The 20,010-nt window shown below is 49.8% G+C and overlaps 1 protein-coding gene across 1 annotated transcript in view; it reads left to right on the top strand.

Moving 5' to 3' along the window:
• The window catches only part of LOC131207164 (uncharacterized), a 71,429-nt gene that overhangs the window by 28,171 nt on the left and 23,248 nt on the right, over nucleotides 1-20,010 (top strand). The window contains exon 2 of the mRNA XM_058199774.1: nucleotides 413-452. Within this exon, the coding sequence (XP_058055757.1) occupies nucleotides 445-452 (8 nt within the window). The 5' untranslated portion in view covers nucleotides 413-444. The remainder of the gene's footprint in view (nucleotides 1-412; nucleotides 453-20,010) is intronic.

The raw sequence follows: 20,010 nt of genomic DNA, 5'->3' as shown, positions 1-20,010 counted from the left end.
TGGGCGTGTTTGGCTGTGATTCATCTTTTTCGGTGGGGTTTTTAGGGTTTTGGACCGTATCCAGGATGGTTGCCGCCAGAAGTGCATTAGGATTACGTTACACGTTGCCCGGTGGTAATTCTTCCTTGTCAGTGAGTCACCGCTGTCGGAAAGGTTCACGTCGACGATCATGTGGGTCCCGAGAAGCAATTTTTCATTTCTGTTTTTACGTTACTTCGGCTCATTTGTTTAATACTTACTTGTCTTGGGTAGACAAGTCGATCGGAGTTATTCGTCGATTCTAGTCCTTACACTGAAGATACATTTCCTTGATCTTTTTTTTACTTTTCTTTCGATCATAGACAAATATATTGGCCAGCGCTTATTTATCTGATTCTTTAAAGCCCTTTCGATGTTATTTTCATATTTTCAGATCCTGCTGTTCTGGACACGTTCGGTCACCGAATGGACACGTGAGTATTCACTATATATCATGTTGAAAAAGGATTTGGTTTGCACAAACACAGCAGCTCAATAATTGACCGTCACATTATCGAAAGCACACACGGTAAAAACATTCATCAACCTTCCGTGAGTTGGAACAAAGTTGATGTTTATCGAGCTGCTACTTCGCCCGGCCTTTTTTTGTTTCTCGCCCATTTATCATCGACCAACTGGTGCACTCGCCGTAGCGACAGGCGACAGACACATACACACAGTTTTCCATCCCAAAATCCTTCCTTTCAAAAATAATAAACACCATTATCGCTGCTGCTGCTGATGCCGCCGTTTTCGAGATATCGATCGCCAGACACAGGGCAGCAGGGACCCATTTTGGCGAGCACTCGAGATCGTGCTTTGTCGAGACAATCGCCGACCCGCCATAAGGCCAAGGTGTGGTGCATGAAAATGGCGTGCTACTGTTTTCGCGATGCCTGTCAAAACATTGGCTGCAACATTATTTGCAACCGAGACGGCAGCGTGAAAGGAGCGCCACACAAATCACCCGAAAAGCCGAAGAGCAGAAGTGTTGGTGTTGGATTAACATGTCATATCTTCACTTTGCGCTTCAACCAGTTGGGGATGATAATTACCTTGACGGTACGTGAAACTGACTGAAAGATTCGAGTCTATTTTTTTGCGACATCGTCGAAAATTGCATCTTGGCTTCTGATCCTGTGTTTTATTGTCCATTCTGACTCTTGCCACAAGTGTTGGTTTTCCGAAGCTCTGATGGTCATAATTTTGGTGAAGATCGGCCGTCTTGAAGATTAACGTTCGAAATCCGTGAAACATTAAGCGACGATCGTCGCCACGATCACCATATTCGTACGGCGATCGCGCCCGAATGGCATTGTCGATCTTTTCTTCTCCGTGCCGCCCAAAAATGGCCAATAGTCACCGTCGGACAGTGTATTCGTGGGCCGCAGGTTTTATTGTAAACAGTTTCCAACGGCAAACTCTTTTTAGCGTGTATTTTGCCACCAAACCAAACGAAAAGCAACTACGAAAAGTGTTGCAATGATGAGTAAGACACATTCGGTCCCGAAGAAGAACGGGGCAAACCCGGGGCCAAAGAAAACCGGGAAACATACCATTCGTGTGCGCTACGACAACACCCCAACACCCACCGGCAATGTGCTGTGCGCGCGTTGAAGCGTCACAGCTCGAACGCGGGCGCGGTTTGGGAGGCCGAGGTTAACCCGGGCGATGTTTGGTTTTTTGGTGGCGAAGATGTGAAGATTTACGATGGCGAAAAATAAAACATCATAAACCAAGCGTCTCGACGGCGGCCAACGGCAACTACCACCGCGCGGAAGGATAGCGTTGAAGCCACCTGCTCCGAAGCGAGCGCTTTCTTTTGCCCAATCCGAACGCTTCTTCTTCGTTTCAGCGGATCAGCGGACGGAGTGCGCTGAAACACTAATTTTTAACACAAAAAGTGTAAATGAGCCCCTCGAAATGCTATGTTTTGTCTGCGCGTGCGATTGATCGAACGAACGAGCTAACAATCGGCGACCGAAAGGATCGCAATTCATGCTGCAATTGCATGAACCCCGCCGGCAGGGACCGGGCGATCTAACCGAAGCGGGAAAAGCCTAGTGGAAAACCCTGGGAGGGTAAATTTATGAGACGTGTTACCGTCGCTTCTGACCAGCTCATCTGGGCCCATGGCAGCAGCTCTACTGTGATGGGTGGATGGGATTAGTCAGAACAGACAGTTCGCTTCGCTTGGATACATACGATTAAGGTGTCATCATTATCGTCGTAATCATCTTGCTGAGGATCATCGTCAACAAAGTAAGCTCAAGCAAACGCGGTACTGCACCATCGAAACGGAGACCGAAAATGGCCGTCGGAATGGTTTAAACTCTCCGCTCCGAATGTCTAGTAAGAACCGTGCGGGGTTCTTAATCTAACATTCCTGTCGCTAGACGAACAATGCGATGCAATGCCGTTACGTTATTGGTGTGGCCCGGGATTGATCCAAGGGCCGGAAAATTCTTCGACGCCAACGATCGCTCCCGATCGGGCCGTGCGATCTCACGTTCGCTGGCGGCCTGTCATAAAATTGAATACCGTAAAAAAATCTAAAAATCATTAAAACGCGTAAGAAATTTTTATTACCAGGCGCTTTCTTCCTCCAATCCTAAATCGATCCATATGTGATCACGCCACGGCTCGCCGATCGTTCTGTTTTAAACGATCGTTAAATTTTTTTGTCACTAATTGTGGCGGACGGTGGGCCCGCCAGGCATTTACTACGCGGTGCTCATCACACGTCTTCGGGTGATGGGCGATAAAACGCCGACCATTTCTTGACCATCGTCATCCTGGCTAGCCGGGGGGCGATCGTTTGAGGGCGACCGGTTTGCTTCGTCGGCAGCTTATGTTCGGTTCCTTCCCGAAAATACTTGTTTTATTATGCATCAATAATCTCGTAATTGGTTCATTTCGGGATGTGCACAAGGTTTAACCGTTTTTTTCTCGCAAGGCGTGACGCAATTAGCGGGCACATAAAACGGAAACGAGTTTGTTTTCGTCCGTCGTTTTCAGTTTTCCCGGTTGACCTGATTCCTGGTTGTGTCGTTCTCTTTTGAGCCGCACTTAGAATTGGAAGAATTGGCATTTGGTGATTGACAAGGCATTGCAGAATGTTTTCTTTTTTTCTAAAAATATTGTTTTCGTGGAAAAACATTTTTCGTTCTATTTGCCGTTCGCTGCCGTTTTTCCAATTTTTTTTTCTACTTTCTATCACTTTCAACACTTACTAGTGTTATTTTGTCATACAGACCAATTCGTGTGCAGATCAATTGACTTTGGAATTTAGCTTAGTTAAAACAAAACGGGTTATAGTTAAAAGGTTAAAAAGAGATTCTTTTGTCGTTGTCATTGTAACTGTCTGCTTGTTCAAAACTAAAACTGTTTCGAATAAGCAAATAACTCATTCACGTTATACGTTAAAGAATCGAGCACAATTGCATGCCATGTCCTTGCGCGCTCCAAAAGACATCCCGTTGCCACAGATTGACGGTCGTGCCTTGGTAGAACGTCAACTTCCAGATGATAACTTTCTCGGCCGACACTCGCTCTCGAAAGTGAATCTCACCGCGATGCGGGACACACAATTTACGAGTCCGCTGACACTCGTGTGTTCTGTGTTCCAGCACGATGCGAGTGAATTATAATTCCATTAGAATTGCGTTCGCGGTTCTCAAGCACCGATGCAACTACCCACTGCGGCTGGGATGCGTCGAAGAAGTAGCAAAAAAAAACTCAACCCAGTGGTACCCAAATGTTAATTATTTCGTTCGGAAAACATGTTGAAGCGGAAAAAAGTCCTTCACCGTCTGCGACGCCGTCTGCCCGGCTTCTGAGTGTACTTCCTGCGTGGGTTTTCCCATCACATGGCGTCGTCCTCGTCGTCGTCAGCGTCGTCGCCGTGCACTGGCGCTGTGTTTATTTATTGCAAACACATAAAAACCAACGCCACAGTAATAACAACGCAAAAATATCAAACAGAGGGGCCTCGTGTGCGGAAGCAACCGGCGCGGCGGTGTGGTGGGATGATGCTGCTGACGATGGCCACGCAAAAACTGTCACGCGAGCGAAAGGTTGTCGTTCGTGCGTGGATATGCCCGGTGGAAAACCCGATGAAAGTGTTGTGGGCCGGACTTTTCCGTTCTGGAATGCTTCGAGCCGAGGCGATCGCTCGCCCTTTTGGCACTCGCGCACACCCTGTCTGTCTGTCGGCGGCGGTGGCAATGTTCTCGTTTGCCCGCCTAATTTATGGTCACTTTCTTCGTGTGCTGTCATTAGCGAAAAACAAAAATGGCGAAAAAATTAATTAGTTGCCATTTGGTTAAAAAAGTATAAAGTAACCATGGTGCCAACAAAAGGTTTAGTAGTTTTCTCTCATTGTTGCCAACGTAGGCTCGTTGTGCATTGAACAGAACATAGCTAAGAGACGACGCAAAAATATCTCCCGGACATTTTCCGATATTTCGAGGAACATTTTCCGTTCTCAAGACACCAACGTGAAGGAGAACGAAGGAACCACAATAGAGAATACGTTAAACGAGTTAAATTAAAGCCAATGTACCGTTTTCTTTTGTGAACCTTCTTTGTATGTAGAAAAGAAAGAGCAATATTGAAAGAGAATCTTTTGAACAAATCAATCAGAAACTACTCAAAACCTTCTTTCACCTATGCCTTAAAGATATACGCCTATGCACCGACGCAGGACGATCGTTCCAACGGCATTGTGCAAGTTCTCGACCTAGTATTGTTCTTTTTTACTATTTACATCCACATTCTAGGTCCTGCTGGAAAGTATAGAAGTCAAAACAACTGAAGATTACGTTGTTTTATTCGAAAATTGATTGTATTGGTCACCTACCGAACATGATACCGACAATGACAAACGGACGACAAACGCTGGTAGTATGTTTCACTGATTGTTGGACCCCTTTTTCGAAATTTCTTTTGATGGGTTTGAACGCCACCGCATAGACCACTACCAGCGCTCGACTAGCGCCCCTATTTGCGGTGTCATTTTTCATCCCATGATTAATGGCTCGGAGCTGCAGTTCCACCGAGGTGCAGCCACAGTTCGGCTATCTGTCAGCGGACAAAAACAGAGAAAAGATTACTTCACAACTCCTGCAACCGGAGCACGGCCCTGGTTTACCTAAATCATTAAGCCGCGCGGCGTCGGGTGAAGTTGCGAAAGGCACGCAACGCTGTCCTGTCCTGGTGGGCGATAATGTGTCGGACGCATGACGCATGTTTGGTTTCTTTTGTTTCTCATCTGTTGATCTGTATTATTTCGGCGGTCGGCGAGTCTTCGGGCACGCACGAACGCATCCGCTGTGTGGAGGGCATAAAAAACCGAGTAATAGGTTGGTAAAGGGGGAACATACTATTCTACCGAAAACGTGAGACATCATCAAAGGCAAGTATATTTTTATGCCGATCGCTCTACTCGTTGCGGGAGACTTGGGCAACGTCACCAAAAAACCCTACGAAAAAAGAAGGAAAAGTTGTAAAGTTTTTGGGAGTGATGTATTGACGTCGTTTCGAGTCGTGGATCGTTCCTGGAGCGGGAACCTTACTGAGATCTGGTACGGTTTTTAATGAGTTGCATCTGCACGCTCTAAATTGCATAAGGGATAAGACAGCATCTGGAACGGCCGTTAAAACGATCCAACTCGGCTTTGGAAGTATAAACAAAGCAAACGCAATTGGCACGGATCCGTCAGGCCGGCTAATCCGTTGGCAATAAATGAATGATGCAAAAATAATACACCGATTCTACAAATATTCTGCGGATGTACCGAGGGTGGTCCCAAATCCATCCGGAAGTGGACACCAGTGCTGCAGTATGCCACCAGCGTGTAGAGAAACAAACTCGCCAAACATTCTCCACCGGGGCCAGAAAGAATACCGGGTCGGCTACACTGGAACCTGGGCTGGCCGGCCCAGTGGGCGACGGTGAATTGTTTACGACGACAGACCCGCATCGTCGTGGCGGCCTTTTTTGTGGTGTGCCTTCTTCGTTCCCAGATTTAATTCATTCTCTTGGTGGCCAACAACATGTGGATCGGTGCTGCGCTGAAGAGTGCAGCAACGCCCCACCGGTGGCACCAGTTGCTGTTGTCGGGACCGGGATGCGATGTGTTTTGTTGTTTTTTTTTCTTCAGTTGTACCATTGGTGCGTTTATTTGGGTTAAATATACTTTATGATCACGCATTGCACGCATTGCAGCCCCGCACGGTGGGTGGGTCATCGCCGTCATCCGGCGTCATCGACGACGACGACGACGACGCGGAAAGCCGCCAAAGGCTTCGATGGGGAGCATCCTCCCCGATGGTTGTTTATAGAGTGCGTCTTGCGGCTTGAAATGCTTCGCGTGTTGATGTGCTGGTCGGTGGTTGCTGTACATTAAAAAACATTAACACCGAATGAGGTTCTCCGAATACGCTGCAAAGCTTTTCTTTTTATTTGTTTATTTCTTGCGTTTAAAATGCACTTCTCGGTTGAAATTAACGTAATTGACGAAGGCGAATGGAAGTTGTGCAAATCTTTTGCTGTGTTGTTAGTTGTTTGTTTTTTCGAGATTCTATTTTCATTTGTTTATTTTCTTTTGGTTTTGTAATTGTCTTGTAAGCTATTTGATCAATTTATTTGTTTTGACTAAGACCTAGACGTTGCTTCCTCTTTTAAGACGAACTTTAAGCATTTTCAGTAACTTGCATGTATTTGTCTAAATTTCTTCAACATTCTTATCCTTATTTTCCTCATTTTTACTAATCGTCTAGTATCACATTGTTTTCTTTATTTGTTCATTGTTTGTATGTTTTGTTTAGATAACCAATCTACAATTTCCGCGTTTTGGTCTATTTTCCCTTTCGCTTCACATATTAAAACACTTCCATTTGTTTCATTTTAAATGCATTTATGGTTTAAATAGGAAATGATGATTCGCGACGCAAGGAGACTAACAAACCGAATCCAGGCACCGTCTCTTCTCGGCAACGCAGACGGGAAAAAGCAGATTTTGCTAAATCTGGCGCATCTGTTGGAGCTGCACACGCTCCCTCCCTGTCTCCGGTCTCGGGCGAGGTGCCCAGAAAGGGAAACGCCATCGTCGCCGCCGCCGCCGTTATTAATGCAACAAGTTTCTGTCACCGCCATTGCGCCGACGGGCATCGTTGTACAGCAGGGAGACGTGCATAAAGATTACTTGGCACATACAATGTGTGTCACGGCGAGTGTCGTCGGGCAAGCTGAGATAACTTACGGGCGTCGGGTTTAAGCGGCTACCACGCAGCTCGCGCAGTGTAAGGCCCCAGGCCGTGCTCCTGTTTGTTTGCCCAATACAGCCTGGATTACTCTACCGCTGGTGGGTGGCATGTTGGTTGGTGATATTTGTGTAGTAATTTGAATGAGAAAATCCATTCGAAAAATTAAAGAAACATCACCAATACGGCTTAGTGACATATTAAAGAAGACATACACATGTTTGGGTCTTTCTTTTTCCAATTAGAAAACGAGAACTGAGAGCTCCATCCGCCCAACGTACGCTTTTCGGTTCCATTTCCTTACACTTTTTTGTCCCCGCTGCAGACGGCAATAATTTATGGACCAAGCCGGCTAGAGGATTATTAGGCGTCTGTCGATTTCGGTTCGGCGACTCGGTTGACAGTGCGGCCCAAAGACCCCGCGTGAGTGTCCCCCACGAACGGGGCCGGATTTTCGATAGCTATTTGTCTCCGCGACCGACACTCCGTGGCGTGCCCTTTGGGCTGTGGCGCTGGCAGGGTCGGTGGGGTTCAATTTATTGTGCATTTGTTTTCTTTCGAAAAACAGAAAAAAGCAGACAAATATTATGCTTACGAAAGGATGACACGCACACGTCTGAGGCAATCCTTTTACCGTGAACTCAAACATTGGGCAGCAGCGTTTTTGTGGGATTATATTAAATGTGTTTACCGAAAAGAAAGGTGCTACAAAACAATTTGTCAGCACGATTAACAAATGATTTTTGAAACTGAATTTTCATGCTGCACCGTTTCAAACGAACTGTTGGCCCGATGGAGGCGCCTGGTCACCCGAGCATGAACACGTGGCCGGTGTCATCCGGTGGTGCGCTTACAGCGCGATAAATGGTATTACAGTCTATAATTGTCGCTCGCTAAAATGGCCTCGAAATTATGCAACACACCGAAACACGGGGTTCCGTTTTATTTCCGTCTCCGCGTGTTCCGGGGTCTCCGGCGTGTTCCTCCCGGATAACCTTGTTCCCCTTTCGGGTGGTGCTAAAGCACCACCGTACACCCAAAACCCCCGAACGGTCGTTCGGTGTTCCCAGACTCGGGCCCCGGGGTTTGGGTTTTGTTCGGAAAACTGAAAACAGATCGAGCGCGACGCGCGCCACTAATCACCGTAAACGGTGTGTCTCTCTGTCTCCCTCCCTCTCGCGGCCTATCCCGCGCGGGTGGTAACGACTCTCTGCGGACGCTGGTGTGTCATGTTTCACGCCATTAGGCTGTTTCGGGTGAAAAATCGGGGAAAACAATTTAGAACCGACCGAGCGCGCGGTGGACGTGAGACGTGAAAAATAATGGCATTAATTAAGATATGCGTTTTCTACAGCTTTCCGACGATGTTCCGGCGGTGCGCTATAATTGCCTTCGTATGGCCACATTGTTCTGGACCCGGTGTGACCGACGGTTTTGAAATGCTTAATTCTGAAATCATTTTCACCAACTTATGATGATCGGTGCGGTCGATTAGGAAAACTCGAACCCACGGGCAGTTATGCGGCAGGAGTCAGTGCAACGTCCAGAATGCATTTTATGTTTCATGCAACCGCATAGTCGAGTGGCCATCCAATGGGGGGCGGCACGCGCCCGCACACACACACACACACTGCAAGGCCGCCGGCCGACGGGCCGACGAGCCTGGGATGAGAAGGTCCTGGCAAGCGACGATAAAAAAAGCCCCTCGAACATCATCTTACCGGTCCACCTTCGATCCCACTTTCCGTGTCGGTGGCCGAGAGAGACAGAGGGAGAAAGAAAACGAAAACGACACAACGAACGACGATGCAATCAACTCTCAAGTCGCACTTCGTTAGCGGACGAAGTTAATTGCACAAGAACTGCACTCATCATCGAGCCGGGAGGGAAGCCATCGTCGTCGCCGTCGCCGTCGCTTTCGGTGGGAAAATGTAGGCCATTCGAGAAAATGTGCAGCACGGCAGGACCTCTTCCACCCGCCCGCCCGGGAACCCGCCGGTTGTCGTGCTCGCGCTCGCGTCTGACGATTGATGGCTGCTGGCCCCGCTGCTGGCGGTTGTCGAGTTTCTAAAATTTCGTTGCCGCGTTACCCTTCGACATCGCGCGAGGAGGTTGTCAATCATGCGCGACTCCCTAACGGGGGTCGGCGGTGTGGCGGTCGGGGCACAACCCCGAAGCAGCGGTGCGTTTGTCTAGCGTCTAGCGAACAGGATATTTTTCAACACACCGAGTGCGCGCCGGTTGGTTTTGCTTCCTAAAGGTTACATGACCACGCGGCCAGAGCCAGTTTATGTTACGTGGCCGCCCTAAACTCTGTTCTTGATTTTTTATCATTTCCGTACTCTTCGGCCTTCGGCTACGTAACCCGCGCAAAACTGTTGGAGCGGAGCGGAGCTCCCGAGAGTAGCAACAACAGTCTGACCGGACAGAGGGGAGAGGTCCTACGAAAACTGTCGCATCCCACGTAATGCAGCACGGACCGCTATTTTTAAACTGTCCACCTCCACAACCAACAATGGGGCGCCGGCGACGCGTTCTGTTGGCCTCCTTTCGTTTTTTGTTTATTTAGACTCGACCCCGACTCGCGGTATAGTAGTGTTGATCCTCGTCCGGAGTGGATAGTTTTCATCCGACGAGAGGAGCTCATATCACCAAGACATCGAATGGGTTTATCAAATGCGCACAGGAGCAACAAGTGGCATCGAACACCGAACAACAACCCTTTTTGGGTTGGCCTCTGGGGAACCGAAACGCTTTGCGTACTCGCTCTCTCTCACAGTCTTTCGCTCTCTTTATCAAGCTCCGGTGACGACAACGGCGACGGAGTCAATGGCTTCCTTTTTCCGTGCTCGAAAAGATGTCAAAGGTCGTCATTTTTTCCAACCGCCCAAAACGGAACCCAAAACAGCCGCCGCAGAAGTCACCTTAGCCGCCTCGAGCCGCCCATCGGGAAATTTGTTCGAAAATGACAGTTGTTGATTTCGGGCGCTCGTTTCGTGGGGCTACTATGACGGGTCACGGACCGTTTGTTTATGGATCACCCCGTCGCGAAGCAGCTTGCCCGACCCGACGTGGCGTTTGTGTGTCCTTTTGGAACGATTTTTAAAGCCACCGAAGACTACTGTGGCCGCTGGACACGGGCTGACAGGGAACGTTTTGTTTGTTTTTTTTTTATAGGTCGCTTCGCTTTTCCTTCCCGATGGTTTTATGCGGAACATTTGTTTGCCATAGCGTCCTCTCGCGGGTTTCGCGCGGACAAATAAAAATGGTCACACAAATTTGCTACACCCGCCCATAAAACATTTAACTCCCGTGGGAGGTGGCGGCCCTGCGTGCAGTGCCGCTACGCAGCGCCAGTCTTTCTCTCTGTGTCGCTCTAGGACTCTCTAGTAAATGGGCGATCGTCTGATGCATTAGCGTAATTTATTGGACTCGAAATCGAGCGATAAAACGGGGAGAACGCGCAGCGCAGCGCCGCGACCAGCCATGATATCCTGCGACCCACGGCCCCCCGGGTGGGGGGCTATGCTGTTGGCTTTCCTTTCGTTGTTTTTTTTGGTTTTGCTCTACATCATTTTCCCTTTATTTTTCGCCGCCGTGTGGCCGTGCTCTTATTTGCCAAAACGGTTGACAACTTACTTGACCGGGGGCCTTCGAACCCGTCTTCGTCGTCTTCGTAGCCGTCGCCGTTTTCTTTCGATGCTGATGACAACGACCACGACGAAGACGACGCGCGCCGCCGGCGAGCGACACGTCGACGACCTCTCTCGAGCCGGCGTTCGCGGTTGCTTCCTGCTCTTCGCTTGGTTCAAATCCTGCTCCGAGCTACTGGCTGTACGCCCGGCCCGGTACGGCACACCGAGTGGCCGTGGCGTTCTGCTTACTTCATTCTCCTTCTGCAGCGAAGAGCAGCTAATTCGGGGGGCTGGGAGGACGGCGAAACCGCGGGGCCGAAGACGACGTGAGGTTAGGCGTAAGGAATGCGCGCCTTGCGCCAACCGACGCTATGTGTCATGAACGATTAAAACGAGAAAAAAAGCAAACGCGGAACGGCGCGCCGATGCTCAATGCTGCCATTTGCTGCCGAATTCACCGTACACAGCCAGAACGAGCCAGGCAGAGAGAGAAAGGGACAAAGAAGAGATGGCGCGCGATCGTCGCACCGACACGGACGTCTATTTATAAGTATTGGGAACAAACGTGTAAGAAGAAAAAAGAAATTAAATACCGCTACCGAGCAACAAAAAAAAAACAAACACCGCGGAACGGTAGCAAACTAAACAACTAAACCAGTGAAACAAAGCACAAGCAAGACGACAAGCGTGTTGCCGTGCGCCACACGGCGTGCCCACCGAAGACATTGACAATCGCGACGCAACAACGCGCGTTGTTGTGGCGGATTTGGCTGCTGGGGGGTGGCGGGTGTACAAGGCGAGCCGCGACTTGCTTGGGGTCGCGCGAACCCACCGCGCCCGAGCCCGAGGACAAACACAAATCCAATCCTACGCTCCGCGGTGATTGACTGGTTCGGTTGGCTTGTGGTTTTTTGTTGTACACAGAGCGGGTCTGTCCTTCAGCTCCGAGCTCCGAAAATATTCTTAAACATGCTCCTCGTTTGCCAGGTATTGTGGAGAAGTCTACATCGTGCTTTCCGGAACATGTTGAAGTAATCAGACCTTTCAGTGTTGAGATGTCGATTTGAATGCACGTTTTTAGAGCAAAGTTTAGCCATTCTAAACATACTGATGGCATCCTGAGGTCCATGTCTCCCATTTTAGAGATTACTCTTGAGTGTTCTATTAACCTACCTTAGGAACTGATTATTCGTTTTCCGTTTTTGTTCCCTATCGTTCAATGTTCCTGTGATTCCAGACGCCGTTCAACTTTTGTCCGAATTCATTTCACGACTGCGATGCGGCAACAATCATCTCGCGATCGATGCTCGATGGCCACAGCCACATGGTGTTTTATGGCCGGCATTAATGACGTGTATCTATTTGACGCCGACAAGGCAAAGAGCAATGGATTCAAACGCCTTGAATGCCAACGTTAAACGGCATGTTAAACAGGGCCCTTCAAGCCGGTGTGAGATGGAAGACAATATAACCAAATGTTTGTTTTTCTATTCTCTAGATGTTTTCAACCGCGTAATAGCATCTTGCTAGTTAAGAATGCTACAACGTGGACCAAGAAAAAAATGGAGTCCGCACACACCGCAGGTCTTTGCACGGAATAAATATGCGGACAGTTCGGTTTTTTGCCGATGTCCGGTGTGCGGCCGTGCGCCAACATTGGAAGGTCGTGTGGGCATAACCTTTTAACCAACGAATCGATCTAACAGCAAAAAGTCCAATTCCACACGACGCTGTATGCAGTCGTGTCGGGTGTCCCTTGCAGTATGCCTCGCTGCCGAGCAAATGATTTTCATTCAAACCATTCCCAAACATTCTATAAACAGCGTTATGAAACGCTTCAGACCTCCTCCGATAGTGAATGAAACACAGCGTGGTCGTAAACGGCTCTTTGCGTTCAACCTTGAAAATCGGGAGGTGATTAATGGCAGCCACTGCGGCGTAAACAAGCAGATTGAAACATTTTAATGCTTTCGAAAGAAGTATAGCCAGTTGTACGCACACGTAGTCCGAACTAGCGTCTATTGTCATCTACGCAACACAGACACAGGGTGGACTTTTATGCTGTTCCGACGGACGTTAGTTTAATAAACAAAACGCCACCAGCACGCATTCCCCACGCAACCACACACCGATAAGTGCGCGCAAATTGCGTTTCCTTCTCTTCATTAGCGCTCCTCTGGGCTCGCGTCGTGATTTGTCGCCGGAAATAAATTAGACCAATCTGACTGTGAGCGGTGAAAGGCGTGAAGCCGAACCCGGTAGCGGCTTTGCACCCGTGAGGGATGCTTGACTGAAAACGATTAGCGGCATAAACATTTGGTGTTGGTGTGTCGCGGTCATTAAATAGATTCCTCACACCGTTCGCTTCTCGCACCGCGGGCCGAGGTCCGAGGTCCCAGGACTTCTCCAAGCTGATAAGAGAGCACAAGAAAACGGAACGAACGGTTGCTCTCTGGTGCTAATGGCTTTCGTGACATTGACTGTCAAATCAGGATTCAAGTAGAGCCGGGGCCCACACGAACATCATCGTAACGGCACGCAAAAAAAAACCACGAACGCGAATAAAACCACGAACCAAAATAAATCCAAAACGGTCATCGCGCGAGACAAATGAGTGTGTGCGTTGCGCTGATTGGCGGTGCAGCGCAGAGCGAGAGACTGCTGCTAAATTGCTCAATTTCGCTCGCTCCAATAAAGAAAAAAAAACAAGCCCTAGCGCCTGAAGGAAGGCGTCTTTCGAAGCCTTTTGCCGTTTCACGCGCTCTGTCACTATTGCGCGGAGTATGTTTTTTCGGTTTTGTTTGCTTCCTTCTGGCGTACGTTCCACGGCCGGCACGTCCGTTTTATTCCACCCAAATCGGTCGGTAAAACAAGTAGATGCAGCTGGAGTCTGCGGAAGCACCAACGTTGCAACATATCGTGCTCCAACAAAATGATAACATAACATACAGAGCGAGAGCGAGAGAGAAGATGCGGCGCGCGTCTGGAACTCGTGACACTCGTGCCATAATTATCATTCTCTTTGGGTATCATAAAATGTTTCGAATTGTCTCGAGCGAAAGTGTCTTTTCTCTCTGGCTCCGCACGGCGGCATCGTCGTGGTATGTGTAACGGTAAAAGGGTGAATGCGGCCACTACAGCCACCGCCGCTATGCGCTTTTCTCACTTTGCTATCGAAAGTGAGAGCTTCCGCTTCGTGCAATCATCACTGTTTCCGCTTGTGAATCAAAGCCATCAAAGCCATCATCGATGACTATGCGCACGCGAACTTAAAAAGCGAACATTTTCCGTAATGATCGTCAAATTTCGATCGATTCAGTTTCGCGAGAACCGCCCATCAATCGGGACGCCGTCTGGGTGCATGTGTTTGTGTCGGTATGCTGCCGTTTTGTTTACACCCCGACGCCGCGACGACGAACCTTATCAGCGAGAGTAAGAGAGAGTGGAATAATACGGTTGCCAACAACACAACGAACACGCTCTCGTTTGATCGCACCTCTGCCGGTGGTGTGAGTGACGTGCCGACAAACTATGTCGGTAACTATAGCAACAGCTGATCGCTTACGGCACACGACGAATCTCCGCACCGGCGACTGCGAGAGCGCACACTCTCACAGCGCGACACCGTGTTTTGCCGAACGCTCTCTCGCTCTCGCTCTCTCACTCTCGTGAGAGGCCCGCGGTTATTCAGCGGCGCTAAAAGTGCGTTTCTGCGAGTTGTGTGTTTACCCTTTCACACGACCACACGGATCGCGGAAATCGGGTTCACAAACATACATTCGCGCCACTCACCGTGCACTCCGAGGCACTCGCATCGACGCGTCAGCGATCACGGTGCGCGCTGGTAAACAGAACGAGTTTCTCCTCATTTCAGTTTGCACCGTCGGGCGTACGGTCGTCTGTGACTGACGAGACGACGGCATAGCGGCACACAGTAGGTGGACGCGCGACCCCCCAGAGCTTGTCTCTGCCAACGGCAGAAGCTATTCTACACCTGGTCGCAACGGTTTCCCGACACCTGGTTTCCTGGGTTAGTTTCCTTACGTTTGCGGGTTCATCTATGTGTTTGTGGTTGTTGGTGTCCGTAGTAAGCTGAATCGGTGATGCTGATGATACAATGTGGTGTGTGTTGGTTTCCAAGAACAATCGATAAACGTGTGCAATGACAGCGACGCGACTGTCTGACCTCGCAGACTAAGAACGCAGAGACCAACGGAACGCATCGCGTGAACTGTCTGTCCTTTCGCTAGTGTGCCTGTGCGTGTATGTGTGCTTTTTGGTCCATGTTCCCAATCGCCCCAGAAAGCTCCTTCACACTTTGTGCGTGCGTTGCCACATTCTGTACACTTTCGATGCTCGATTTTTCCATCGAAAGTGTGGTGGGCTGTGGCACGGCAGGAGAGGCAGGAAGAAAAGAGAGAGAGAGACATAAAGTGCGATAGACGAACGCCCAGAGCAACCGCCGAAAAACTGCGTTCCGTTCCAATAGCGTCGCGGAAGGAGATCACGCTGGACCGGAGGAGAGAGGCCACGAAGCGAGGGAGCGACAACGAGAGAGAGAGAGAGAGAGACGAAACGGAAGCACCGACCAGATAGTGGGGTTTATTCGTCGAGTGAAAAGAAATAAATTGCCACATCACATTTGAGGAGTCAGACACATGTATGTGCGCAACGGAAGATGTATTCCCGCTGACAGGAACAGACACGCTTTGGGTCAGTGCGAACACCTCGCCTCGTTCTCGTGGTCGTCTGGTGTTAATTTTACCATTGTAAATGAGCCAATAAGTCCCCCCGTAGCCAATGTAATGTGTGGCTGTTGTGCATGTTTTTGTGTGCGAATCTGTTTCGTTTGTCATCGGATCGACACTAAACCGTTTCCCCCCTGTCCCGCCCCCGGGGGGAGGCAAGTGGACGAAAGCTACAGGGTGCTGGCGCCTGCTTGTGCGCCGTGCTGCAACGTTGCAAACTATTAGGACCAAAAGGGAAGCCTCAACGCGCACTCTGGATCCGCATTGGATCGGTGGAAGTAAGAGTCAGAGCAAAGGGAGCGAGCGAGAGAGAGAGAGAGAGAGCGAACGGTGTAGGAAGACCGACAACTTTGTTGCCCATCGCTCTCTCGCTCTCTTTGATTATTCGCCTTGACAACCGTTCCGTGTTTTTTTTTCGCCTTTCGCGAAGGTCCACAAGAGAGCTTCACGAAGCAGCAACCAAAAAAAAGGAGAAATTTTCGAGAACATCCTTCCTGACGTTCCCTTAGCAACAGCGCTAAGCGGTTTCAATATTGGTCCCATTTTTGGTAACCCTTTTTCTTGGGTGCTTTTTTTCAGCTTCTGACCGTCTGTGCGTTGCCAGACTGGGTAGATCCGGCGGGAAGCCGGCTTTGACGGACAAACGACGACCCATCAGCAGCAGCAGTTTCTGCGTGTAACTTTCGCTTCTCCCCGGCGATGGGTACGTGGTACCAATATTCCGATTACAGCGCTACTTGTTTGTTCGGTTCGGTTGCGTTCGGTTTGTCTCTATTTGTTTGGGCCCACCTTGCGCGTGTGTTTGTGTGCGCGCCCTGTATGTTTGACCGAAATTGTCGGAATGTGCGTCCGCCCCCCAAGGGCGTGACGTGTGTGGTGGGATTTGTTTGGCAAATCACGCAGCAGCAACACGCAGAACGAACGGCGTTTCTCGGGCGCGCTTGTGTGTGCGTTGTTGTTTGCGCGAGCTTCGGCGGCATCTCCTCGGCTTTGAGTATCTCGAACCCGAACCCGACCCCGAGACCGGCTGAGAGGAGGTGTGAGATGCTCGCGCGAACCACGTTTGCGTTGCGCTGCGGCGGACGTCGTCGCCACAGTAACTGAAGCACCACAGTAACGCGTGGCCGCACGCGCGCGTCCGCGCTGACCGTAACTCGAAGAAAATTTAGTGGCTTCTCTCGTTGGGCGCAGTTAACAGAGTAATCGTCTCGCTTTCGTGTTTTCTCTCGGTCTTGTTCCCGGTTCCCCCGGATACAGCAACGGGAAGTTCGTGTGCCAAACGCGGAACGGTTTACCGGAAGTGCCACAACAGAGAAAAGCTCTCGGCAGCAGCAGTGGCAGACTTTTTCGATTGTGTTTGAGGACATTCAATCGACGCATCTTTTGCAGCCGATCGGCGTCCGTGTCTGTGGGTGTATGTGTGTCCGTGTGTTTAATGTAATGAGTGTGTCGGACAGCGCGTGGCGAATCGCAAACAACTCTGTAAATTCAAGTCAAGAAAACAAACGTGGTGCCTTTTTCCTCCTGATCACAAAAACCTGATCCACCCTGTAATAATCGGTTTAACGTAATGTTCCCACAACCACACAACTAGTTACGGCGGAGTTGCTGTGTTCCAGTCGTCACTTTACACTTCAGTGTTGCGTGCGTGTGTGCGTCCGAGTGTCTGTGGTTGTGTTTTGTGTACGTATGCCCTTGCGGAGTCGGCCCCGGTCGGGCGTGCTGCGTACGGATGCCCGGTACGGGCGCGTGACAGCGGCAGCAGCGTTTTCGGCCGGCGCACTGTTGTTACCGGTGCTCTGGTGGTGGTAACACGCCAATCGTCTCGTGATCAATGGTTAGTTAATGCTTTTTGATTTTCTTTCTTTTAGTCAACCGAGTATTCCGTAGAGTTCCGAATGTTGCGGACCGGAGGATAGTTTATTTTCGCTTTATGGGAAAGTCCTGATGATTTCAGAGCAACCAGTTTTAACACGCTTCTTATAAACTACGCCGTAACGGAGACGCACTTTGATGATAACCAACCACCGCGTTTGATTCGTTAACCCGTCGCGAAAATCAGAAACGGACTCGGTGGCCGTCCCACAGTAGTCGGCAGTGTTAATTCAATATGCGCGCCTACCGTGCTGTGGCTGTGTGCGTACGGTTGGCGATAGTCAACGCACACACCTTGCCTTGCGAAGGATTCTACCGCACTACGTACGCGTGGTTCGCGTTGCAACGCAATTGTTGCAATGCCGGCCTTCGCTCCTCATCAGCCTCTGCGGGTTTCTTACGTGTGTGTGCGTGTTGGTATGTAGACATCGCATTATGCATAAATCTGGCTGTCGTCTGGTAAGCTCACTTAACTCACTCGCATAAAACTTGGCTCCGTATTCCGCGATGTCGTCGCGTTCTCCTTTCCGAGATTGCTACGAAAACTGTGGGCGCATCTCAAATTTATGGAAAAATGGAGTGCGGCGTGACGTAAGCGCGTCTTCGTGAGCGTCGTGGCAAACGAGAGCGAGCGAGAGAGGGAGAGAGAGATAGAGGGAGAGCAAAAACAAACGCCGCTCGCGGCGCGCGCATTAGTAAACAAAAATTTGTGTCGCTTTGCCGTCCTTAGCGAGTCTGTGTTTGTGGCACGGGTGGAATTTGAATTTGGTACTGTTTCCGGGGATCGTAGCTCTACGAGGTGTGAGGTCACTTTTCACATGATGACGTTCTGCCAAAACCCCTTTGGCGCGGTTCGCGGAAACTATTCGTGGTAGGCGTCGGATAAAGTCGCGTCATTTCTCGATCACGAGCGTCTTGTAACGTGTCTTTTTGGGTCTTGCAGCAAAGGCGGACCTCAAAAACTATGAATGTTCCGCAAAAAGCACTGTTGTAGTCAAGCGATCGATTAGCGATTGGAAGTTTTGCATTTTTCCTGTTTCGTTTATTAGGGAAATCCAAAATGGACGCCCGCCCGGTAGTCCGGGGTTCTTGTATATGCTAATTTCTCTGTGCCAATCCCGAACACACCGCTTCGAACCTCGACTTTGCGGTGGCCCAGGAACGAGCTGGTTGCACGCACGCACGCTATTACTGCTTCCATACTGAAACGTACTCTTCCAGTGAAGCAAACCACAATTACCGAGCACATGACGTGTGCGCGTGCCGAAGAATCGGGAGTGTCCACTCCCGGGGGCCGCGCCGGGTTCCAGAAGCGACTCGAACATAGCGAACGCGTCGCACAGAAAGCGCAAGAGCCGCCATTTCATTACGCATTTCTGTTTCGTTGTGTCGGTTGCTTCTGGAACTTGGACTTCGGCAAACCCCAGCACATATGCGCGTGTTTCTTTTTGCTTCGCGAATGTGTAACTAAAACATCCATCATACGGCGGCGAAACGGGGGGTTCCAGAAGATGGATGGTATGTACCGACACGCGAAAGATAGCGCCATGCTGTGAACAACCTACCCTGGAGAGAGAGAGAGAGGAGGGTGCATATCATCATCGTAAATCCCAACGCTGATAACGGAGCAGAGTGTGAGTCGCAAACAATGCGTCACACTAGAGAGCAATGGAAGTTTCACTTGGGATAAGCGCTACTTCCTCCACACTGCCTCACAGCGAATGGCGTTAGCAAGATGCGCAGCCATGAAGAGAGTGGGTAAAGCCCGGGTCAGAACCCGGGACACGCATAAATCTTGGCTCCCGGGCCGCGACGCTTTCAGCGAAACAATAATATCACATCATGATGCGATGTGCGGCGAATGACTCGACGGGATCGTTGAGACCGAGGAATTTGATTTGTTTTATCGCCACCTCTTTTTTGCGTCAGTTCGCGCGCGCCTGTGGCGTTGCGCTGCTACGTACACCAAGAGACATCATCGTCATCGCGAGAAGGTTGTGTCAGTGTGTGTCTGGTAATGGCGTCCGTCGAATTATCATTATCATCATTAGCAGCGTCATTATTGATAGTGTCGGCGACGCGCGCGTCGGGTGACTGATGCGACGCGTGTGCGTCGGTATGGGTGTTGATGGCGCAACAATGTATCCTTTGTGCTGTGTTGTTGCTGAACTGAGCCCTGTTTTCGTCACCTCGTCTCGAACTATCGAAATCTAGTTAAAACTGGGCTACACTGCATGCAATGGAGCTGGGAGCTGGATTACAACCCTATTGCTGCCAGTTACACAGTGAATGCATATGCATGCCACGTGACCATTTCAGATTGTCCGCAAAAAACGGGTCATAGCTGCGAGGAGACAGGCTCTTGTTAACTTTTTTTTGCTAGGTTGACTAGGGGGTAGGGGTGGGTTTGGGTTTTTATTTGGTATCAAAGATATTTAATGTAATTTTGGGAGAGTCTATTCCGGCTT

Source organism: Anopheles bellator, chromosome 2, assembly GCF_943735745.2.
Source record: "Anopheles bellator chromosome 2, idAnoBellAS_SP24_06.2, whole genome shotgun sequence".
NCBI lineage: Eukaryota > Metazoa > Arthropoda > Insecta > Diptera > Culicidae > Anopheles > Anopheles bellator.
Note: the sequence above shows the minus strand (reverse complement) of the source record. Positions and strands in the feature narration are given on the sequence as shown.